We start from the raw sequence: 25,000 nt of genomic DNA on the forward strand, positions 1-25,000 counted from the left end.
ACGTCACGACACCGTCCTCCGCAGTGACGTCACTCGGCGCTCAAGGGACCGATGCCATTTGATGTTTGAGGTTGTTTCATGAGAAGTTTAATGGGAAGTTGTGCCCACTCACCCACAGGCTTGGAGACAATGCTATTCTATAAGGCTGCAAAATTAGATTTCATACTTTGCTCTGCAGCTCAAAGTGAGGCGTCTGTTATTATGGGCAGTGAATGTGTAATCGGTGTCTTTAAAGGAATATTTCATCCAGAAATGAAAATTCACTCATAATCCACTCACCACTATCTGAGGGGTGGGTGACGTGTTTGAGTCCACAAAACACTTTTGGAGCTTCAATAATTTGGATTGAAGCCAAATCCAAATTAAGTAAGAAGACATTCAGGCTAAATTTACACATGGTGTAAATTAGATCCTTTCCAGTCAAATTTGAATATCGGGGCCGACGGACACTTGGATGAGACCACAGGAGCAGTATGGAAGCATTTTATGCTTATTTGCTGTTGTTTTTTACGTTTGAATAATTGGTCACCATTTACTTCAATGGTATTGGATTTGGCTGCAACTCTAAAAGTGTTTTGTGGACTCAAACACTTCACCCACCCCTCCATCGCCATAGTGGTGAGTGGATAAGGACTATCCCTTTAAGTATGACAGCTCAATAATAAAGGGACAAAAATAATTATCCATTTCATGCTCCAAGAGTTATTTGGGCTATTATCTGTCAATAATTGTTTTTGACAGCCTTTGAATCAACACAGTAAATTCTACACTTCTCTCAAAAGTGACTAATTTATGCACCATTTATAAGCATTTGTCATATGTGCACATATGATTTCTGATCATCCTCTGGGACTGTAGTTTGAAATTATTAGTCTGAGGGTGCTCTTTTGTGAGTTTATGCTTTTTACTTGTCTTGTGAGCTTGCTATTCAGGTCAGAAGATTTAGGGACAATAACTATGGCCAATAAGGAAGTCAAATTAAAATGTTTATTTGTCACATACTCCAACCACACACAGTACAACGTGCAGTGTAATGCCTTTCTCTCCTTGACAAAAAGATAAGATAAGATTAAAAAAAAAGATTTAAACAAAGAATTTGCTATTTTGCAGAGAAAATATAGTATGAGGAAGGAAGGAAGAGATATATACAAATATATAAGTCATTATCTAATCTGAATATGCTTCCGTTCCATAGCTTGCCAAATTTCTGGAAAATATCAGTCCATTTAAGAATTGATCAGTTGATCATGTTGCATCACACAAATAACTCACAGAACTCACAACAGCATAAAGTAACATAAAACACAACACAAACATAAGTGATATGAAATGACATGAAAATCTGTCTAATTTACTGTACAGGTCATTATTTAGTGTCTGTGTACAGTAACGACCGTCTGCCACAGCATTCATATCTTGTCACTGAAACACAGTGGGCACTAAGTGAACCACCATCCTGAAATAGATTTCAAAAGAAACATGTCTGTTTGTTTATAACATTAAAAAGCTTAGTTGAATTTGCCTGAAGCAGCCATAGTGATGCTGCTGGTGATCTGCCTTATCTGATTCACCTCATTCAAATGAGAGACATTTGGGTATCAAACAGGGAACAAAGAGAACCCTCACACAATCTGTAGCTGCAGCACAGATGAGCCAAACCCTTTTGTTTGCTTTGTTGTATTTTGGGTTGATGTTCCCTTTAACGGGCGCAGTGCTACGTCCCCTTTAAGCAGAGCTCCACGACGTCACGGCATCAAAGCGGAAGTATGGACGCTCGAAAGTAGCTGCTGGAGTTTTGTTGACATCTGACATGAAATTTGGTGAGTGACAGAGCGTGGGTTCGGTTTTTGAGGGAACACTTTGAGACATTTAGCACACATCATCACAGAGTTACTCTTCATGTAAACCTACAGAGGAATGTTATTAATATCAAGATAACCTGGTTGACGATGTTTGGATTAGCTAGCGAGGCGCCACTTTACACGAGCTAACTTTGCTAACTTGCTACACAGCCTGTAGGAAGTTTTGGTTTCCTCTTAGCTTTTAGTGGGTTTTTCGTCACTTTTAATGTGAAGTAATTCCGTGTGTGTGTGTGTGTCACCTTCCATGGTTTAGTGCTGCTCGACTGTTGACGAGGTGCCATTGTTTCCCTCCCAGCGGGGTTGATGCTGGATCTCCGCGAAGAGCCGCAGCATGTTCCCCCGCGGCGCTGCTCCGAGGGGCCGCTCAGCCCACAGCCACGGCCCGTACCCGCCACCTCCAGTGCCCCGATACTATGATTACAACCACCAGAGGCCGGCAGCAGCCAACAGGTGAGTCCGTGTGTGCTGGAGATCAGCAGCATCGGTAACCAGCAGTAAAGACCCGATAAAGCCTCTCAGGCTTTTAATCTGAAACAGACATTGGGTTTTGCTATTTTTAAATCCCTTTAGTTTGAAGTTGTTGAGGAAGCTTGATATTGACTTTTATTTATGACCAGTCCAACTTTATTTGATTTTATCCATTCTATTGTTTGTTGTTTTTTATTCTGCTCATGTGTCTTTCTCTAAGCATCTTATACTATTATTTAGAAAAGTGTCTTATAATTAAAGATTATTTTTAAATTATTATTATTTACTGAAATGTATTGGTAGCTGATCTACTATTAAATCATCTTTTCGAAAATTTAATAGGGATTTTTCTTTCAATATGTCCCATTAATTGGCCGGTGTCATTTAGAAGGCCCTATAATCAACAGTTCATTGTCTGTAGCCTGGATGATGCTGGCCAATTCCCCAAAGGCAGTTGCCATAGAAACCAAGGTCTTGGCACAGACCCTACGTATAAAGTAGAGGATATGATAGACTAAACCTCCGGTGGAGGAGGTTACAGCCATAACAGCTAGTGTCTCAAGGTAAAATAGTTACACAAATGGTTTTGAAAAAGGACAGATATACAACTTCATATAGGTAATACAATCGTCACACGTGTATATGGATGTAGCATGGTTCCATGGTACCTAGTAAGTATGAGATAGGATACTGATAAATACATGAAGGAATACTACAGAATGAACAAATCATACAGCATCTACTGTCATCTCTATTCTCCCCGACCAAGCTTCAAAATTTTCTTCTACTCTTCTACTTCTACTATTTTCTTCTAAATTTTTGTGCTACAGACATGAAGCACGTTCAAAACCTTTTCTGTCAGCTCAGAGTATTTTCATCATAGTTGAAAGTCTTTGATACCAGACTGTCCAGTCGTGTGTCTAAGTGTCAGAGATAATCTTGTTGTAAACTGGAGTTTGTTATTCTGGGAGATGATAACTCCGTCTTCATTGCAGTTTGATGTGCCAAGAGGCTCGTGCAGACAGATAGTTTTTTTTTTTTTAATCTTCTTTCTTGTACAGTAACACGTGCTTGTCTTTTTGTAGCTTTAATGTTCCTGGTCTAGAGAGGTTACCCACATATGAATGGAAATCCCCACCATCTACCTCTCAGGTCGCCCCTCTGTACACAGCAGCTCAGAGCAACAGGCGCAAGTAAGTCATTTTCTTATTCATTCTCTCTCATGCTGAATAACCTGTGTCTCATTCTTATATTTCTTTAAACTCTCATCCATCATATCAAAGTTTACCTTTTAATATGTTTTGTCACGTGTTTCCTTATTGGTGTCTTTCTTCCAGGAGGCAGAACGAGGAATACAGCCCCCATGTCGTGAAACGCCAACGCCTCGACTCCTCTACCCACCCAAAGACAGGGTCCACTTCAGTTCGATACCCTCCCCGTCCTTGTCGTCCAGACCAAGTGTTTGCTGGGTCCTCGCAATCGTCCTTCTCTGGTTTTCATCCCAGCCCACACCCCAATCCCTGGCCTGAGGTGCCTCCTGTCCCAGAAAACCCCATCCGCCTGCAGACCTATGACAAGGACAAGGTACTGTGTATTCAAATGGTATTAATCTGCAGCTAACATATATCAAGTTTGACTGATGTGTTTGTACGTGCAGGTGTGCTTTGGTTTAGTTAAGGTTACATGTGTTTGTGCCCTCAGCTGAGCACTCAGATGGTGGAGCTGTTTGAGGCATGTCAGCAGCAACTTTCAGATCTGACCTGGAAGGAGATGTGCAGAGCTCGGCTGCAGCAAGACATACAGCGAGTCTATGCAGGTGTGTTAAACTATTATACCGTCACTTTCTGCTCTGATTTTCTGTTGTGATTCTTTGTAATTTAATGTGTTTCTGCCTGTAGCACGACTTTACTTAACTGGATCTTCCATGAGTGGATTTGGCTGCCGCAGCAGTGATGCTGATCTGTGTCTGGTCCTTCAGGTTCAAGTAAGTATCTCTGACTCTCTGCAGCAAATGTCATAGTATATATATCTAAAATGTACAGTCATATCTACTTTCACTTGGACATCTACACATTGTTTTTTGTTTCAGAAAAGACCTGATGCTATTAATGTGCTCTCTGTACTGCAAAAGCTGTTTAAAACACTCCGTGAGTAATAAGAAATAATTTTGCAAATATCCATAAGTTTGAATAAGATATATAATATTAGCTTTGAACATGGAAACACTGTCATGCTATCTTACTACCATCTTACTTCTTATTGAGCTTTGCCTCTTTTGTCCTCTGTCTCTGTATTCTCTGCAGCCTCCACTAGGTGGAGCATTTTATACAGTTTTAAAAGGAGGTTCACGTTTGAAGGAAAATGAAACTGAAACTAAAATGAATCTCATGATGCTTGTTTTGATTTATAGCTTATGTAGAAAGGACACAGCTAATCAGAGCCAAAGTGCCAATCCTCAGGTTCAAAGAAAAAGACAGGTAGAAGCAAAAGAGTTAAACATTTGAAGCTTTACTACATCAAATCAGAAAGTAGTCTTAATGTGAATCTGTCACTATGCCTCCCTCCTTTAGTAATCTGGAGTTTGATCTAAATATCAACAACATAACGGGCATCAGAAACACATTCCTTCTGAGGAGTTACGCTTATGGTGGGTAAGAGTAAAATTTCAGTTTCTGTGTAACTATTCATTGTCTTTTTCCATGTCAGCTGTAGGAATGAAGATAAAGAGTTTTCTTGTTTTGACCTGCTGTGTTTGTTTGTGTTGTTTCTCACAGCTGATCTCAGGATAAAGCCCATGATTCTCGTCATCAAGAAGTGGGCACGGCATCACCAAATCAATGATGCCAGCAAAGGAACATTAAGCAGCTACACACTGGTGCTTATGATCCTGCACTACCTGCAAAGTCAGTACAATCACACCCAAGCAAAAAAATGTGTTGTTGTTTACTCTGTACCTTTTGATTGGAGTGAATCTCATCATGTATGTGATGTTGCTTTCGTTACAGCTCTTAATGAACCGGTCCTTCCTTCTCTGCAGAGGGACCACCCAGTGAGTGTGTTCATTGCTTATGTCATGTAAATCCTTCTCTCAGAATCATAACTGTATTTTTTTTAAACCCTCCCTAGCTGGAAACTTTAATATGAAAAGTCAACAGTATATACTCAATTATATCTCAACTTCTGGCTATTGTCTGCAATGGGAATGGATACAATTGGCATTTACTCCCTGGTCAAATGAACCTGCAGTTCACACAAGTTTGATTCAGCCTCGGCTCTGATCGGCCACTATGAAAATATGACACCCAAGTGCAGATCTGGAAAGACCACAAGTTGAGAGAGCGCCTTAGTTTTTGTTGTGTTCATGACGTCAAACATGTTTGCAGACATTTCTTTTTATGATGTAAAATAGAACAACTGTCACAAAGAAAGAATCTATTTAATGATGAAAAGCAGTTGTGGACAAAACTCAAGTCCTCTATAACTGTTATATTTTATGTTATTAACTTCACTTTGACAGGTTATCATCCACATTTTAAATGGTTATAAATCATTTCACACCTCCCTAATGTGCAGTGTCAGCCAGTTTTGAGCATTTGTCCTGTGCCTTGATTTTCAGGAGTGTTTCAATCCCTTCATGGACATCGACATGGTTCCAGAGGGACCCAAAAACATCCCCCCCTTCATCTCTAGAAACCAGTCTTCTCTAGGAGACCTGCTTCTGGGCTTTCTTAAATACTATGCCACAAACTTCAGGTATCTCCCTTGAACATCACATTAATGAGTCTCATGTTTCAGATGCACGGACGGTTCCCTTTGCCTGCTCATTGTCTCGCTCCCATTTCTCGTCTCCTGTCGCCAACATCTTCTCCCTCTTCAGTCCCCCTATCTCTCCCCTCCTTCCTCTATCCTGCATCCTCTACTCTGGTGTCATGTTTCTGGGTGAGAGGCAGGAGCAGGTGGGACCTTTGGCCTTACACAGCACTTACATGACAAACCACGGTCACTGTGTTTGCAGTATGTGTGTTACCATGTCATGCCGCAGTCAAGAGGTTGAACTAGAACTCACCACAAAAACATGCACTTATTTTATCATTTTACAGAATTAAACGCTCAAACAGGTCAAACTTGATGAGTGATTCAGTTTTTTATGCCTCAGCGACAGCCAGTGGCAGGAGGCTTACAACTGCAGTGCAGGGATTCTAGTTTTCCCTTGATGTTACTCCTGGAAAAAAAGAATCGTAACAAAACCATTTGTTACAACAACTCAAATCCATAAACTAAACAATTATACCTGAGAAGACTGAACTATGTGACAGTGAATGTTTAATTGGATCCTATTTTGTGCACACAAAAACATTCTCTGAATGCATCAAATTCAAGGTACAATGAAGCTCTATCATTTAAGTCTTAAAAATAGAAAGACAGACAATAGACAGGCAGAAACTGTTGAAGAGAAAACAATTTCATCAACTTTCTTTCAGTAACTTTATGGCAAAGTAAGAATGAAAAGCCTTTGTTCCTTGCCATATTATGATGATCATGTAACAAAAAGTAAAAAGAGCTACTTGATATTATTATCGTCTCTCAGGAAGTTACTGTTTTCATCCTGTACTGAAGTGAAACTAACAGGTGCCTAGAATCTAAAAATGTTTGCTTGTTGGCATTGAAATGTGCATGTTTTGTAGCTGATTAGCTACAACCTGCAAAGTCACTGATGTGGTTCTTGAGGACCTTGTTCATTGTGTTTAATTTCAGTGCTAAATGTCTTCCCTTTTCTTTGTCTTGCAGGTGGGACAAGCATGTGATCTCTGTTAGAGAGGCCAGAGCTTTTCCCAAGAACAACTCCAAAGAGTGGAGAAACAAATACATATGTGTGGAAGGTAAACATTTCAGTGGATGTAAAACGCTGCTGCCACCTCCACTTAATAATAACTGTAGCCTCAGTGTAAGAAACTCTTATTTGATCTGATCGATGGTGTTTTGTTGTGTTTCAGAGCCATTTGAAAGAAATAACGTTGCCAGAGCAGTCCATGAGAAGATCAAGTTTGACTTCATCAAAGATCAGTTTGCAGAGGTACATGCTAGTCCAGATAACTGTGCTCTTTATTTTATTTCCTTTCCATTAGCCGCTGTGGTCTAGCTATAAGTTCTTCATAATCCTCCTGTTTCTCATCTCTCTGTCTGCTCAGTCATTTCGGATCCTCCGTGAGAGGAAGGACCTGGACTCGATCCTCCCAGTCAGCGCCATCATTAATAGAGAGTCTGCAGTCAGGAGATGAGGGATTCCTCTAATTAGACGAGCTGAGTGGAGTCCTCTACCTCAACCCGACCCTTTGCCCAGAAACGATGACAGACCTTCGCGATGTGCTGAGCGAGGAGCCGTGCTGCCTCTGCACCTCACAGCCCAAAACGTTTCTGGGACGCTGAAAGTTCTGGCTGCTTTCATATCGGACACGTACAGTGTGTCCTCTGGCATCACCTTTTGAATATACTGCACTGTCAAACGTTTTGCTGTCTTTCCTAAATTTGTGTTGCATAATAATCCAGAAAACAAGAGTGTAAATAATTTACAATATTTGTGGAGTGACACCAGAGAGCTCTGGAGTCGAAACCTAAACTGGTGACAGAGAGATGCACTGAAGCAGGATGATAATTGTTCATGTTATATGAGATGGTTATTGCTGCTACACCACTAGTCCCAATGCACATGGAATTCCTGGGATGAAGTTAAGTTTGTTAACATAGTATGAGAAGATGCAAAAACCACTTGCAAACAGCTCATGTCTGAAGTTAGCTTAAATGGAATCAACTGCGTTCAGGTTTATAAAAACTCATTTTAGTGGTCACAGCCGTACTGCATAGTGTCATGAGAAATCTTGTTTCTGACTTATATATGTAAAATATACAGTATGAATATCCTCTTGGGATCAACTTGTAACATCAGAGCCTTTTTCTTGGTCAGTTTCTAAGTGATTTTGGGCTTAAACACGAAATTTGCTTTTTCTACCGCTACATTAAAGACCCTCTCTTTTTTAAATCATCTCCTACTTTCTGTTTCTGAGCTTTTTAAACTGATGTTTAGGTTTGGATGATTTTGAGGTGATCATTGAGGGCTGCAATGATGCCTCACTCTGGATTTTTCCACTCCTTTATCACTGAACCTGATGTTTTTGTATTATTTTGACATTACTGGTAACAAACATACTGTGACCTTATAGATCTAAGATCTGCTTGATTTATTCGGACAAGTACAGATTTGTTATTCGTAAATTTTCAGTTCACTTAATACACGTTATTTACAGAATTCACACTTGTGAGTGACTTTGTTTATTTTTTGTCCATAGCTTATATTGTTCCTCAGCTCTTTTTGTACATTACTGACTTTCAAATGTTTGTTTTAAAAAAATTAAATTTCTGAAGATGTATGATTATGTCACTTCACATGTTTGACCTCTATGAGGCATCGTGTTTTCACGTTGTCCATCCACCCATTCTTGTGAACACGATAACTTAAGAGTGCTTTGAGGGAACTTCTTCAAATTTGATACAAACCTTTCCGTGGACTCAAAGATGAACTGATTAGATTTTGGAAGTCAAAGGTTTTGCCTTGTGAATACATGATCTTAAGAACGTCTCAAGAGAATTCTTTTAAATTTGGTATAAATCTTCACTTAAACTCACAGATGAACTGATGAGATTCGGGTTAAAGGTCACAGTGGCATCGCAAAACATGATTTTGGACTCTTGAATATGACATCTAAAGTCTGCCTTTAGGGAATTTCTTCAGATTTTGACCAGTTGTCACTTGTACTCAAAGATTAACTCATTACATCTCATTGGTCAGTGACCTCATTTGAGTTTGGAAAAAAACCCTATGTTGACTGAAACTGCACTGGTTTGGGGAGGCATACCTGCTCTGGCAGACTGCACTCATCGGTTTTTGTGACTTCTGCATCATGCCAGCAGAACAAGGAGGGTAGATGTTTGCATGGTGGTGGTGGTGGGGGGCTTGAGCGTGGACCTCTTTAGCGTTGCCACCAGCAGCAGGGGGGACCATGCAGGGGGTACTGTTTCAGCACATGTCCTATATTTAACTTGGGGGATTTTGATCTTAAAGGCACATACCCTCAGTCAGCTGTTGGACACTGGCAAACGCCTCGAGCTACATGGTGGCAATTCTCTCAGATCTATAACAATATTGCATAACAGGTTTAAAATCTGACTACTTGGATTTGGTGTGTTATTGCGCTTAACTCAACAGCAAGTGAAATCGACCCACTCTCTATGTCCACTCCCCTCCGTTCATTCCCCCACTCACGTCTATTTCTGTCCCTCGCTGAGTCAGATGGACAGCTCCCAACTTAGAATGACACAAACAGGCAGAGCAACTCTCCCCAATTCAGAGAAGCTGAAAACATCAAGACGACAGTGAAAAAGGAAACATACAGAAAAACAGCATTGGGAACTGCAGAGTGGAAGAGCTGGGAGGACGTTAACAAGATGGAGGAGTGTGAGAGTCTGGCGACGGAGATGACCGAGCTGCAGGAGCTTCAGTCTGAAGCGTCCGAGGCCGTCAGTCAGGACGATGAAGACGAGTTAGAGGAGCTGCAGAACAGGTGCTTCACTCACTTATCTGGACTTTACACGCTGAATAATCTCAATTGTGGATCAGTTTGGGTGAAGTGGTGTCTTTTCTGCTGGGAGATGCATGAATGGAGTCTGTGAGTGGAAGAACCACTTGTTTGTGGCCTTGTCTTATCTCCTTATGGAGAATGAGACCCATGTTACACAATGAGTGCATCACTTAATACTTGATATGACCATCTGTGATTCAGTTCAGAGCAGGAATTGTGAGTGTGGCACGGCAGGTAGCTCTATTTGACTATTTGATACAGTCACCATCCCACATCATGCATCTCATTTATCGTGTTTCATTCTCAGTGCTGGAGCTATCCATGTCTTAAATAGTAGAAGACACCGATATGTTGGATGTATCTGGGAAGTCCAGGCATCTCTTCTCTAATATTACATGAGTGACGCTTTGGGATGTCACCTTGCTGTAGCCCCCCTCCATGAACCAAGCTGTATTCATAGCAGGAGGAACAGCTCGCGACACATTTCATCCTTATTTTTTCAGCTCATCCCTCACATTGGCAGCCTGGGCTTGAACACGTGGTCTAATGCTGGAGGTTGACACGTCAAGTAATCGTCTTGAGAAAAGATCAGCGGGCGTTCTGGTGTTGTCAGATTAGATTTTTCTGGTTCGCCTCAGTGCTGCAAAACATGAATTAGGGCAGATGCTGCTCAGATATGTTTTGATTTGATTCATTGGTATGTTCTCTGCTTGCATTTCCAAGAGGCGTGCCAGGAGGATCTCCTCTTGCACTCAGAGTGTCACCCCCCTTCCTCCTCCAGTGAACGGCACAAACAGCCTGATCTCTCCTTTCTCTAAATCTGTTCCATTTCTCCCTCCTTCAGTCTGCGAGAGGTTGTCCAGGACCAGTCGGTGAAGCCCAAACTGCAGTGCCTGATGGTGGATCCATCGTTCTCCATGGTGACAGTGCAGAGTGAGGACAGTGGTATCGTTTGGGAGACAGCCTCCAGCCGCTGCTCTACTCCCTGGGCCTCCGAGACGAGCTCCATTTCTGAAGCCTACAGCATGGATGGCTCTGGAGCCGCAGGGAAGATCACGATCATCTTCGATGAGGAGAAAATAGTCCGCAGGAGGATAAGGTCTGGAGGAAGGAGCAGCAGACTGGGGGACAGGCTAAGCCGAGCTGGCAGCTCGAGATCCGCTTCAGCTCTGGGAGTGGAGCGACCGGAGATGATGGAGGTCTCTCTCCCCAACGTCAAAGAGGCGAAAACTGAAACAGAGCCAGACCTGGAAGAAATCAAAAACAAAGATCAACAACTGTTTAGTTTGATTTCTGAGGGTTATGAGATCCTCAACATCAGGGTCCCCTCCAAACTTCCTACTGTGGATGAGGAGGAGAGCACGGAGCTGCACGACAATTTGTCTTATCTGGACCAGACTCCACAGATCAGGTCCCGAAACCACCATGACTGGACACCAAATCACGTCCTGCCAGAGGAGGGGGAAGTACTGGATCACCAAGAGGTACGTATCTGAATGATTTGAACAATTATTATGATGGGATATCTCATTTCTAATGCTAGTCCTACCATTCACGTAAATTAATTTGTCCTATAAGATGCCTGTTTATTTGGAGATTTAAACATCACTATGTCCTGATTTGCTTATTTCTCCTCATCCCTCGGAACAGGACTCTTCTCAGCCATCAGCAGACACAGAAGCCGGACACACACCCACTCAGAAAGAGAGCACCAGTGACTTTGACTACTTTGAGAATTTTACCCTTTTGGATCATGCAGTTCCTGCAGAACAAGTTCCAGAGCTGCAGCAGGAAAACCTACAGCCTCCAGTGAAACCCCAGGCAGAGGAGCAAACACCTACAAAGGAGACGGTCACAGACATTCCCTCTGCATCAGAAGACTCTTTTGTCTTTGTTACAGATGTGGATATAGTCGGAGAACACCTGGATGAGGTCTTCTACGGAGAAGGATCTCCTGCTGATGCACCGCAGCGGAAGGACGACGACGAGGCAGACGGAGGAGTTAGGATGAGGATGAGACGAGAGAGCCAGAGAACGATGAAGGAGGGCGGTTCGGTGTTGTTTGGGAGCGAGGAGACCACCCTCACACCCATCTATATCTCCCCTGGACCCCCGAAGATCATCGACCCCATCCTTCTGGAGGAGCCCACCGCCATGTCCTTCATGTACTCTGACCTCTACGAGGACGCTGTAGGCCAGCGGCAGAGGAGTGACGAGGAATACTCAGAGGCGGAGAGCGTCACGTCGGAGAAGTCTTACAAGAGACGTTTCTCAGATTCAGACGAGGCAGACGGCTACCTGGAGAAGTTTATTTTGAAGGATGAAACTTCCACAGTGGAGGCCCAACCCGAGTCTGTGAAGGATAAGAGGGAGGGGAGGATGATGTTTTTACATAGTAAGTTTGAGATGACAGGGTGTCTAACAAGGATGGTCGAAGAAGCAGAAATAGACAAGACAAAGACAGAGGAACCGAAGATACAGGAGGTCAGAGCTGGAGACAGGAGTGACGATGTGCAATCAGCAACTTTTGAGGAGGAAATAGAAGTAGAGAAACTCTCAATGCTGACTGGAGAGCAGGATGGAGCAGAAGCCTCAGAAGAATCAGTTCAGGGGTTTAAACTGACAGAGGATAAGGAAATGAAACATGAGGTAAAAAGAGACCAGGCCGAGCCCCAGAGTAGCAGCACTGATGAACCACTTCCTGATATTCAAGAGGTGGAGAAGGAAGTAGAGCAGAAAGAAAGAGAGAGTGAGGAGTATCAGAGAGAAGAGCACAAAAAAAGTGAGCAAAGCTTGACTGAAACCAAGCAACCATGTCAGACACAAGAAGAGGCGGAAAAAATGCCTGAAGGGCTTGTAGAGGCCACAGATGAGACAGCACCTGAAAGCAATGAAGTACCACAGACGGACGTTCAATCAGAAATCCAATCAGAAACCAGTGAAAAGAGCTTGTCTGAAGAGGCAGCTGCTGACACCAAGATGGAGGCTGCTGATGAGAAAACAACGACTGAGGCCAAACCAGAGGTCGTGGTCGAAGAGGATATTATCACCTCGACCGAAACCTCAGGTGAAATGAAGACATCAGCTGTAACATCACCGTGTGAGGAAACAGAAGACATTCCTGAGGATGTTGGACCTGTGGAAGTAATCACCGACCGTGATAGTGCAGTGCAAGCAGTCGTGGAGGTAACTGAAAAAGCAGTGAATGAAACAGAGATCCAAACCCAGGTTCAGATTGATCTTCAGGAGGCAACACATGATGATACAACAGATTTTCCAACGGCAACGGTCGAGGCTGCAGCTAAGAGCCAGTCACCTGAATTTGTCGCTGAAGCTCATCAGGAATCAGAGGTTAAAACCGAGATTTCAAGCGAAGTAGCCGAACCCGTGATCCCGGAGGAAGTCGAGACGGATTCAGACGAAAAACATTGTGAAATCGTTGAAGCCCTGCAGCAGCAACCAGAGGAGTCAATGACTGAAGTCAAAGCTAAAACACCCACAGACGACACTGGGACTGTAGTTCAAGACATGGTGAGTGTAGGTGACGAGTTGATCCTCCTCGTCCCCAAAGGACAAGCTGTAGAGATGGACATTGACATCAGTCAGTGGTCAGACAAGACCCCAAGTGATGCACAAGCTCTCCCTGAACCTGATAGTGTATATGAGCATCTTGTAGCATCTGAAGATACACCAATGCCAATCAAAGAAACAAAGACAGAGACTCGGTTGGAATTAGAACCAGTAGTCTATGAAAAGGTAGAAGAACCACTTGAAAATGACTTAGACAGAGCGTACTCACCACCTGCTCCTGTGGAGGACGTCGACACAGAGGAGAAGAAGACAGAGGAGGACGTAGATGAAGACGAGGGTGTCTTTTCTCCTCTTAGGACCTTTACTCCCCTGGAGGATTTATCTGGGCTGCAGGGAGAGGATATACCACCAGAAGAACCAGATGTTGAACTGAAGGCCGAGGTGAACGAAGCGGCAGATGCCCCAGAAGCAATCATTATAATCCAGGATGTAGCTCCAGATGTTGATCTGCAAAGAGAGGATACAGAGCAAAAGATGGAGCAAGATGAGGTGGTTGAAGAGGCTCCAGAAGCTCCTGTGGAGGAGCTGGAATATGAGGTGATTTCTAAACAGGATGCAGAGGAGATGCCTGAATCGGAAACACAAAGAGATGCAGAGGAATCCAGGCCTGAGTCTGGCCAGAGCAGAGAGGAAAGGAGGGGTGTAGAGATGGAGATGGAGGAAGAGAAAGTGTCCCCAGAAGAAGAGCTGATCGAGGCTGACTATGACATCATCGATGCAGAGGAGGAGAATCAGGCCCGACTGGCTGCTGAGCTGCAGGGGATGGACTGGTTCTGTCTCACCTGTGGATGTCTGCTGCCAGAGGACGACTGTGAGTCAGGGAAACATCAGAGCCATGAGGTGACGTCAGTGGACAAAGCGTATGAGGAAATCAAGGTAGTGTACAAAGCACATATTGCATATGTTGTGATCTGTATAAAAGGTGTTTTAAATGTACAGTTTTACATGTTTGTAAAGGGAAACTTCACTGAAATCAGTTTACTTGTCATGACAGGTCCTTACTTTGGATTCATTATAAGTTTCTAACAAAAGATTATGTTCAGTTACACTATGGGAAATCTCATCATTATAATGTCGTGTGACATAAAGGCACCCTGTATTTGCATTATGCATGTCGAGTGGTTAGTCAGGCTCCTCCTCTAACAAAGGTAACAGGTAAAGGGAGAGCTGAGGCCAATGTTTCCTACATGTGCTGGGAGCAGCTGACCAATCATAACAGAATGGGCCAGCTAGCCAATCAGAGCAGAGCGGAGAGGGGCCTCAGAGGCTGAAAAGAGGAGCTGCAGTAATGGACAATATAATGAAAGTGATGAGTTTTCTGAAATAATATTAATAATTTAAATGATTAAAATTATGAATAATGAACCACTAGACTTTAAGGAAATCATGAAATATATATAATATATATAATAAAATACTCACATACAAGATAAACAGTGATACAAATTATAAAGTCATAAGTGCTTATCTTGAACATCAGCTCATTTGTAATGTACCATCAGCTGTCTTATTAGTTCATTTAGATATCTTATATACTGGGTGACATTAACAATTGATATGTATACTAATACTACACAAATATATGAGCTAAGTAAACATGCAAAGTATTAGTAATCATAATACATTTATTCAAAAGAAATACAAAATGTGAGAAATACATTTAAAGGAACAGTTGATCTCTTTCTGTCTGTTAGTAAATAGGCCATTTCTCAAAAGAACATGGGAAACAATGGAAGATTAAAAGTGAGCCTGACCCGTATGATATAACACATTGAATGGTTGCAGAGAGTAACACAATTATTTATGTCAGGAGATTGAGTCTGAATCTGTTAGAAGAGAAAACATGTTTTTCCTTTTCGTCTGTCCGTGGCCTCGGAGGGTCACAGCGTCTCCCAGATGTTCAAGTGCTTCAGCGGCTCGTGGCTGAAACGTCACAGCAGCAGTTTCCATAACTTACGGCAGGCTGTAATCAAATAGCAGCTCATCATCCTACACTTTACCAGAATTATTACAACACACGGTTATGATCGTCACGCTCTTTACTGGAATTGGTTTGGATCATCATATAATAAACTGGTCCTAAATTAGTCGGCTATAACTTTTCCACTCATGCTGGCAAGGTTGTGGGCTCTCAGGCTGTGGCCAAGCACATTGAATTGTTGTGATGTAATGCTCCACTTTGATCTGTGGAAAGGTCCAGTGTGTCATCATCAAGCGGAGACTGAGCTGTGATCTGTTCCCACACACACACACACACACACACACACAAACACACACACACAAACACACACACACTGTTCTCGCTGTGGAGTTCCTCAGGGTCAGCACAGGGTCAGCCACATTTTTATTAAAAATATGTTATTACACCTTCTAGCAATCTAAAAAAATGTATTACCTGCAGTTTTCAAAAAGCTATAATTAGAGAAAGCTCATCAGTTTGCTACAAGATGCTTCATTCATCAGGAGAGAAAATATTCAGTTTTGAAATATTTGTCTTTATATAAAGCTATGAGGATGTATTAGAAAACATATGATAAACTATCACAGTAAAATATGTGGCATCTAAATGACGGGAAAGCTGGACCAAACTGAGAATGATCAGATATCAGTTCCAGATGAAATTTGAACCTGGTCTGGGTAACATTCACAGCCTGTAAACTGTAAATAAGAAGCAGATCAAAGCTGTGATACAAGTCTGACCTCACTCAGACACTACACTTAGTGGAAAATCCATGGTGACAAGTTTACCAAGACAACTTAGCATCCTGTCTCCAGTCCAGTTCTCTGAGCTATACACTCCGACACGTCTTCAGACATGCATGTCTGCAAGTATGCCCTCACACTCTCCTGTACACACACACACCTGTTCTTCACACTCTTAGTGGAGAGCAGTCGGCTTTACGGGGATCAGAGAGCGATCTGCTGAATCCTCCATGATGATTCCCCTTAAAGCAGCTGGAGGCAACTTTTTGACCTAAAGATTAACCTGTGTCATCAGTCGAAATAACAACAGTAAGAAGGAGCCTCCATCTCCCACACATCAATCAGATTGACTTTGGAAAATTAATGTTTCAGAAGCAAATGATGGGATGAATTTAATCCTTATTAGTACTACAGACTAAGTTTGGTGCAGCTTTCAAAACTAAAGCTCTCTCTCTCTCTCTCTTTATATATATATACATGTGTGTATATATATATATATATATATATATATATGCCTGGTGATTTATGTATAAATGTTTGTATAACAGGAGAAGCTGAGTGACTGGATCTCAGAGCTGCAGGGTCGGTCAGAGAACATTGAGGACTTGGTGTCTGAACTGGAACTGGCCTACAACACTGTAGAGGTGAGGCATGTTCACTTAATGTCACACACATTTAATTTTCTCTGGCTCTAAAGTGTTTGCAGGATCAGATTAATATTCATTGTTCAGCATGACTTTTCAGCAGTAAATCATTTTACCAGAGAGCGTTTGTGAAATCAAAGTGTCTCTTGGTCTTGGTCACTCACCTCGCCACCAGGACCAGTGTGTGGATGGCGAGGTGGCGATGCAGGCACAGAACGAGGAGATGATGGCTCTGGTGATGGAGCAGTACAACAACATGTCCGTCAGCATGGAGGAGGAGAAGAAGGCCAAGCTGGAGCAGTTGTACGACCAGATAGTCTCCTTCCAGGAGAGCATTGACACCACCAAGACCACGCTGGAGACCACGGCCAGAGAGGCCGAGACCGACGCACGGGTGAGTCCTGAAGATTGATTAGATCATTGGTGTCGTGATTGGAAAATGATTGGTGATCAGGGTTTGAGTCACACTTCTGATTAACCCCTCTTCAATCTGCTCTCCTATTAGTCACCTGAGGACATTCGTGAAAGGTAATGTCCGTGAATGGAGTGTGAGCTAGTGTGGTTTTCCTAACAACTAAATAAGGTTGCTGGATAGTGATAACCAGTGCAGCATGCTGCTTGACCAGCAGGGATATAACCTTACTGATTGAATTGTGGGTGTAGATTTTCATTCCACAAACCAAGCTCGGCCTATAGCAAAGACGTTTTTCGACATTTGCTCGTTGTTGTAGCCAGAAGTTAAACGTTGTGGTCGTGTGTTTAGGCTCGAGGCAGCTCTAGACTCAGCCATGTCACTGGAGCTGGGTCCCAAGGGACTGCTGGTGTTCGAGGACTACGCCAAGGGCAACACTTCCAGCTCACACGTCGAACATCGGAAGGGAATCCCAGGTCTGTCTAATACAGACATGTCTTTACAGATACATGTGAATCCACATGAAGTCTAGTGTCATGCATGTGTGTTTTGTTCTGCGCCTCAGTGCCTCAGAGGCCCACGCTGCAGCACCAGGAGCCAGGCTCAGCCACCAGCACCAGTGTCACTGTTTACTGGAAGGTCAACCCTGGAGATATCATAGACTGCTTCCAGGTCTACTGCATGGAGGATCCACATGGAGGTAAATACTGTCAGGAGGTTATTTGACTGACATTTGTATAGTTTTCATTTTGTGTGTGTTTTAAAAATATATATTTTACTGTCTTAATGTTGTTCTTTTATCTGGTGTACGGTCTGGCTTCTGGGACTGGCTAACTTTGTACTTATATTTCTTTTGTGAAGCACCTTGTAACTCAGGTGTTATAGAAATATAATTGTTATTATTATTATTATTATTATTTAAACTGGAAAATAGTGGGAAAAGTTGTGTTTTTTGTATCTACTTATTTAGACTTACAGCTCTGAACTTGATAACATGGTATGATCTCAAATGAGGATCTATCCTGAGACAAAAATAAACAATTGTTCATTATAAGTGTTATTTTAAAAGTGTTATATTGTATTATTATATAATATGTCTGTTGACATAATGCTTCATACTTATATTGCTGTTATCCACAGCCGTGTCAGAGGAGTACCGTGTGACAGTGAAGGAGAGTTACTGTGTCTTGGAGGAGCTGGAGCCTGATAAGACATACAAGGTGTGGGTGATGGCTGTCAACTACACAGGCTGCTCTCTGCCCAGCGAGAGACTCGCCTTCACAACCGGTCAGTGCACAACAACTTTAACTTTTTGATCTAGAGTTTAGATTTCTGTTGCATGACATATCAATGTTTATCCAGGCAGCAGCACTTTGTCTATTGTCTCAGATCCTTGTTCTCCCTCTGGCAGCTCCATCAGTGCCAGTGATTGACACAGAGCGCTGTACTATCATGTGGGACTCGGCCACGCTGAGGTGGCAGAAGCAGACCCCCGGACAGAGTTACACTCTGGAGTACTGCCGTCAGTATGACCTGGAGGGAGAGGGGCTCAGGTGCGTCTCTGAGACCATGCATGATCTGACCTGGATCATTTGTTTGTAGAAAGTCAAGATGACTGTTTTAATCTGATAGGTAGTAGAATCAGGAAAATGATGTAGCTAAGATAAGATAAGATAAGATGATCCTTTATTAGTCCCACTGTGTGGAAATCTGCTGTGTTACAGCAGTAAAGATGAAAGAAACATCAGTGAAATTCATAAATAGGTAAATATACAAAATAAATATATTTTTTATATAGAAATAGAAAGAAATATATCCACAATGTAAACAGAATATATTAAGCGTGCAGAAAAATGCAATGATTCATTCGAAAATTGCTATTTGTTATTATAACTTGGAAAATTTCTATCTGTTAATGAGTTGTAAGTTAAAATGTCAAGCCATGACCCAGTGGTAAAGGAAGTACTTATACATATTACTAAAGTAAAAGTACAAATAAATAGACAAAAATGTAATCAAGTAAAAGTACTACTTCTTGTCTAATAGTAAGTACTTGCTTTTAAATATACAACATTTTTCCCAATGCAACAGCATTATGTCTGACTCTTATTGCTGGCCTCTGAATCCAGTGATGCTGCTGCTCTCATACATTAAACCTTTTAGCTGTACAATGGTTTAAAGTGTGTGTGTGTGTGTGTGTGTGTGTGTGTGTGTGTGTGTGTGTGTGTGTGTGTGTGTGTGTGTGTGTGTGTGTGTGTGTGTGTGTGTGTGTGTGTGTGTTTTCCCAGAACCATCTCAGGTATCAGGATCTGTGAACAGAGGGTTCTTCTGCAGCCCAATGAGAATTATCTGTTTTACATCAAAGCTGTGAATGAGGCTGGAGCCAGCGAACAGAGCGAGGCCGCACTGATCTCCACTAAAGGTTAAAACACACACACACACACTTTAACTGTTTTTGTTGTTGTTTTTGTTTTTTTAATTCTCTCCTGTTACTTGTTCTTTCTTTCAGGTACGAGGTTCCACCTGCTGAAGGCCTCGGCTCACCCTGCGTTGGAGCTTTCAGAGGACCAGACCGCTCTGCACTATTCCCAGGACACACATGAATACATGCCACACGCAGACAAACAGTGAGTTTAAAGGTCCAGTGTGCAAGATTTAGGTGAAAGGGATCTATTGGCTGAATATAAGTATACAAAAATGCTAGTGATGTTTTCACTAGTGTGTTTCTTCTAAATTGTACAAATTGTTGTTTTCTTTACCCTAGAATGGGCCCTTTATATTTAAATACTTTATATTTACATCAGGAGTGGGTCCTCTCTACTGAGGCCGCCATGTTTTTTACAGTAGCCCAAACAGGACAAACTATATGCCTTTTGAGTTCTGACTGCTACCACAGGTTCTTTTTCATGTTTGGAAGGGGAGGGTGAGGTGAGAGGTATTCAGCTGCAACATACAACATCACCACTAGATGTCACTACATTTCACACACTGAACCTTTATCACAGTTTCTATAACCTCCTACTTGAGGAAATGTTTCATCAACAAGTGTAAACCTTTAGTCTGTGTGTTTTTTTGCCGAGGTTTCCATCCGTCCTGGGTGAGTTGCTGTCAGCACGAGGACGTTACTACTGGGAGACGATTGTCTCAGGAAGCACAGCTTACAGACTTGGAGTGGCGTACAGCGCAGCCAATAGAGACAGCTCACTGGGGGAAAACAGCCAGTCATGGTGTTTGCAGTGTGTCCCTACACCCTCAGGGTAAGCATACACCTCCCCTCATATTTAAAGATACTTCCCATCATCACTCTAAATCTTCCACCTGTTTTTCTTCACAGTTGCAGATATCAGCTGCTCCACAACCACGTTCAGTCCAGCGTGTTTGTGATTGACATGCCTGAGCGAGTAGGTACCCTCCTGGATTACCAGCTCGGTCGTCTGTCTTTCTACAACCCCCTCAGTGGTCAGATGCTGGGGACTTTCAGCCAGCGCTTCACCCAGCCATGCCACCCCGCTCTGGCCCTGGAGATGCCGGGCAGTCTGGAAGTCAGGATGGTGCTGGATGTGCCAGAGTTTACCAAGGACAGTTAGCTCAGCTACCCACCTCACACACTGAAGAGTTTACACTTCATGATGGACAATATCACTTTCTTTATGTTTTTGAATGACCACTATTCTACAGAGAAGAGCACAGATCTGACAGGACATAAAATATATTTAAATCCACAGTAAAGCAGGAAGACACAAATGGATCCTACTCATTTAAAAAGCAACATTGATTGGTTGTTTTCTTGTTTAAAGGGCCCATATTGTATATAATAAATTTCTGGGCTTTTACTATCCGTTATTACTTGAAGGGGGTCAGTAGGGACCCTCAAAGTATGAAAACAGTCACTCCGCGGACTTTTTCCCTCAGTCCATTCTAAGAAATATGTGACCGAAACGTCTCGTTTTGTACTTCCTCCCCCGTATGATGTCATTCGGGATCGCACTCGTCTCTCAGCCCCACCCAGCCGGTACCAGTCCAGCCTACGAACCCACCCACCCCGCTCCCCGTCATCTCCACCACCACCACCCCTCCACACCGGAGTAACCTAGACATTACTCTGTACTGAAACTCCGTTGTGAAACTCCGTACTGTAACTTGGGACGTTACTCCTACATTGGCCGACTGTCCTGCTAAAACTTGAACAAACATGAGGACGGTGTAACTTATCGTTCAGAAACATCCTGTTGTAACCGACTGTAAATATGTGGCTGTTCTTCTATAGCTGCAAACATACCAACGTGACTTTCTGCTGTGTTTACCAGAATGAGACCAGTGATAGGCCTGGTCGCGTGCCACTCAAAGTGCAGTCAGCCAATCAGAGGAGGGGCTCAAGAGGCAGGCGAAAACAGCCTGTTCTGTCTGCAGCTCCAGAGAGAGGCAGAAGAGAGGACATGGAAATACACATAGCAGCAGTTTTTTCGACTTTAAACCACTGATATATCATTTTAGGGGTACCAATACCTCAAATTAAATCCCAGAAAGGTGTAAAATATGGGCCCTTTAAAGAAACCTGATCGGCATAGAGCTCAATTTCCTGTGATCGAGCTAAGGCAGAACGATATGGTCAAAAATTATATAAAGATAAAAAATGCTCATATTAGTTGATATCGATAATCATCACGAAAATGTTACATTGTTATTGCTTAGGTTTAAAGACGGATTTTGCTCCTGAGTGAAGGTTGTGGTTTTAAACTCTTCTTTATGGACAGAGAATAACAAACACATTGAGGTAAATTATGTTGTTATACCTCTTCACTGTGCCTGCACAATGCATAGTCATTATAGAGCTATTTATTTGACTTTTGCCATTTTGCTATTAAAATGACATTGTGATAATTATTTATATTGTTTTATTGCCCAGCCTTAGATCAAACACAAATGAAACCGTCATTTTGCAAATATCAAAGAGAGAAGCAAGTGTGCAACACAACTGGATTTCAATCCGAGTGCCTTGACATTTTTTTCACCGGTGAACATCTTGTATTTTGTTTTGTGGAGGGAGAAGTGAATTGTGTTGTGGATCATTCTGTAATTATGGCCGTAAAGTATGTTTTGTACTGTTTTGTAAATGTTTGTTGATTTAATATACTCTCAGTTGCCTTACTGATCTGACACTGTGAGTAAAGGCTCCGACACATTGAAGTCATAGTTGTGATAGATCAAGTCTTTTGTCATCCCAGAGTTTATATCTCCAAAAAGATACTGTAGCACTTTTTAAACTGTGTTTCATATTGTGAATAGGTCTATTTGTGTAAATAACCTTTGTAAACAGATCAGTTCTTTTATTTGTGTTTATGTGCATTTGATGGTCAACAGAGATCAACTGTTTTACTTCCTCTGTCCTGTAAAACTGATTTCTAACCCTGAGCTGAATGAACAAGATTTTTTTTTCTAATTGCACAACTGCACTGATCATTGACTTAGCTCAACACTTGTCCTACTCACACTCACCACCAGAGGGCCTCAGGACTCCATTACATGCTCCATTAGCTGTAATATTGAGTCAAGAGCAAAAATAAGAGATTGATAATAGAGTTTGGAAATCGCTAGTAATAGTTAGGGCCCGAGCACCGACGGTGGGAGGCCCTATTGAAATTGAAAGGATTATTAGGGCCCGAGCACCTCCGGTGGGAGGCCCTATTGAAATTGAAAGGATTATTAGGGCCCGAGCACTGACGGTGGGAGGCCCTATTGTATTTCGAAGGATTTGTATTTCCCTTTTGGGGCTTTTTCAGGGCCTAGACATGCTCAAATTGTTACCAAAGTTTGCAGGGAATTCAAAACCCCAAAAAGTAATTGTATTCTGGAGTAATATGAAATGGGCGATGAAAAATGGCTCAACAGCGCCATCTAAGGAAAAGCCCCTCAGTTAGCTTTCACCAATCTTCACAAAAATCGTAGCCCAGGTGTATCATGACAAGACAAACAAAAAAGGTCAGAGGTGCAATGGGAAAAAAGCAACAGGAAGCCCGCCATTTTGACTTTAGTGGCCATATTGGCCATTTTCCAAATTTTTACTTTGATGTACTTGTCCCAGGGCTTTCATCAGATCAACTTCATATGGAGATGCGTGTCATCACAACAAGATGGAGATGAAAACTACCTCAAAGATCGATTTTTCGTCACACGGTGTGACCGTGGCGTGGCGTCAAAGTTTGATTACACGCCATCAAAACACGAGGTTCTGTATCTCGGACATATTTGGTCGAATCGAGTCCAAACTAGACATGTAAGACAAAAGTCCCGGCCTGATGACATCTACACAGAAATCATGACTTAAAAACACAGCGCCCCCTGGTGGCAACAGGAAATGTCTTGTTTTTTGCATGTCTTACACTTGGAAGTATTCCTCCTCATCTACTGACCGCAGCCATGTTAAACCTATGTCAAAAGGGTCTCAAGACATTGATAATGTAGGCATAAGATTACTGTGACTTTTCGTCAAACGCCATATTAATGGCGTGGCGTTAAAGTTCATCGACTCGCTGTGACACACGAAATTGCTGTAACTTCCGTGTTCATGGGTCTATCTCCCTCAAACATCAGAGACCAAGCCTGAACAGCTCTATGTGTCAATATTTCCTCAGTGTCATAGCGCCACCTACTGATTCGCCATGAAACAGGAAGTACTTTGTAAATCCACTCTGCATTATCCAACCGGCTCCGAACTACTGACCTATGATCACAATCCTGACCTGAACACATCCATATATTAATATTAGTTCAGGGCCATAGCGCCACCTACGTTACGTTACTTTACGTTACTTTATGTAACTTTTCGTTACTTTAGTTACTTTTCGTTACTTTTAGTTACTTTGTTACTTTTCGTTACTTTCGTACTTTTAGTTACTTTTCGTTACTTTAGTTACTTTTCGTTACTTTCGTTACTTTTCGTTACTTTCGTACTTTTAGTTACTTTCTAGTTACTTTTAGTTACTTTTTAGTTACTTTTATACTTTTAGTTACTTTTGTACTTTTAGTTACTTTTTAGTTACTTTTGTACTTTTAGTTACTTTTTAGTTACTTTTTTACTTTTAGTTACTTTTTAGTTACTCTTGTACTTTTAGTTACTTTTTAGTTACTTTCGTACTTTTAGTTACTTTTTAGTTACTTTCGTACTTTTAGTTACTTTTTAGTTACTTTTGTACTTTTAGTTACTTTTGTACTTTTAGTTACTTTTTAGTTACTTTCGTACTTTTAGTTACTTTTCAGTTACTTTTGTACTTTTAGTTACTTTTTAGTTACTTTGGTACTTTTAGTTACTTTTGTACTTTTAGTTACTTTTTAGTTACTTTCGTACTTTTAGTTACTTTTTAGTTACTTTCGTACTTTTAGTTACTTTTTAGTTACTTTTGTACTTTTAGTTACTTTTTAGTTACTTTTGTACTTTTCAGTTACTTTTGTACTTTTAGTTACTTTTTAGTTACTTTCGTACTTTTAGTTACTTTCGTACTTTTAGTTACTTTTTAGTTACTTTTGTACTTTTAGTTACTTTCGTACTTTTAGTTACTTTTTAGTTACTTTTGTACTTTTAGTTACTTTTGTACTTTTAGTTACTTTTTAGTTACTTTCGTACTTTTAGTTACTTTCGTCCGTCTGTCTGTCCGTATTTTATTTTATTTTTTGGACGGACAGACGGAC

At 41.8% G+C, this 25,000-nt stretch overlaps 2 protein-coding genes across 3 annotated transcripts; both read left to right on the forward strand.

Moving 5' to 3' along the window:
• Positions 1-1,703: 1,703 nt before the first annotated feature.
• Positions 1,704-8,370, forward strand: tent2 (terminal nucleotidyltransferase 2). 2 transcript variants are annotated; one of them, XM_035165533.2, is made up of 15 exons: positions 1,704-1,820; positions 2,116-2,312; positions 3,416-3,523; positions 3,668-3,914; positions 4,032-4,146; positions 4,229-4,314; positions 4,420-4,477; positions 4,741-4,807; positions 4,901-4,977; positions 5,105-5,233; positions 5,336-5,379; positions 5,947-6,083; positions 7,119-7,210; positions 7,325-7,404; positions 7,520-8,370. In XM_035165533.2, exons 2-15 carry the CDS (start codon positions 2,194-2,196, stop codon positions 7,607-7,609), a joined length of 1,449 nt encoding a protein of 482 aa, XP_035021424.1. In that variant the 5' UTR covers positions 1,704-1,820; positions 2,116-2,193; the 3' UTR covers positions 7,610-8,370. The 2 variants fall into 2 exon arrangements, with proteins under 2 accessions (XP_035021424.1, XP_035021425.1); XM_035165534.2 differs by having other exon boundaries at positions 1,723-1,820; positions 2,158-2,312.
• Positions 8,371-9,532: 1,162 nt separating this feature from the next.
• On the forward strand, positions 9,533-21,369 carry cmya5 (cardiomyopathy associated 5). The gene is made up of 14 exons (XM_035165506.2): positions 9,533-9,946; positions 10,809-11,448; positions 11,615-14,431; positions 16,807-16,902; positions 17,078-17,296; positions 17,408-17,430; positions 17,666-17,790; positions 17,880-18,014; positions 18,455-18,601; positions 18,726-18,867; positions 19,603-19,736; positions 19,824-19,941; positions 20,395-20,571; positions 20,649-21,369. Exons 1-14 carry the CDS (start codon positions 9,831-9,833, stop codon positions 20,899-20,901), a joined length of 5,142 nt encoding a protein of 1,713 aa, XP_035021397.2. The 5' UTR covers positions 9,533-9,830; the 3' UTR covers positions 20,902-21,369.
• The last annotated feature ends 3,631 nt before the right edge of the window (positions 21,370-25,000 follow it).

The sequence above is a fragment of the Hippoglossus stenolepis genome, chromosome 9, assembly GCF_022539355.2.
Source record: "Hippoglossus stenolepis isolate QCI-W04-F060 chromosome 9, HSTE1.2, whole genome shotgun sequence".
Classification (NCBI taxonomy): Eukaryota; Metazoa; Chordata; class Actinopteri; order Pleuronectiformes; family Pleuronectidae; genus Hippoglossus; species Hippoglossus stenolepis.

What these genes read in the sequence shown, in the direction of transcription:
- tent2 (XM_035165533.2), top strand. Translation starts at nt 2,194, where the DNA reads ATGTTCCCCCGCGGCGCTGCTCCGAGGGGCCGCTCAGCCCACAGCCAC. An exon ending in GTCTGGTCCTTCAGGTTCAA is followed by an intron (nt 4,315 to 4,419) that starts GTAAGTATCTCT and finishes TTTTTGTTTCAG; the next exon opens with AAAAGACCTGATGCTATTAA. An exon ending in CAAATACATATGTGTGGAAG is followed by an intron (nt 7,211 to 7,324) that starts GTAAACATTTCA and finishes GTTGTGTTTCAG; the next exon opens with AGCCATTTGAAAGAAATAAC.
- cmya5 (XM_035165506.2), top strand. Translation starts at nt 9,831, where the DNA reads ATGGAGGAGTGTGAGAGTCTGGCGACGGAGATGACCGAGCTGCAGGAG. An exon ending in AAGCGTATGAGGAAATCAAG is followed by an intron (nt 14,432 to 16,806) that starts GTAGTGTACAAA and finishes TTTGTATAACAG; the next exon opens with GAGAAGCTGAGTGACTGGAT. An exon ending in CGCACTGATCTCCACTAAAG is followed by an intron (nt 19,737 to 19,823) that starts GTTAAAACACAC and finishes TCTTTCTTTCAG; the next exon opens with GTACGAGGTTCCACCTGCTG.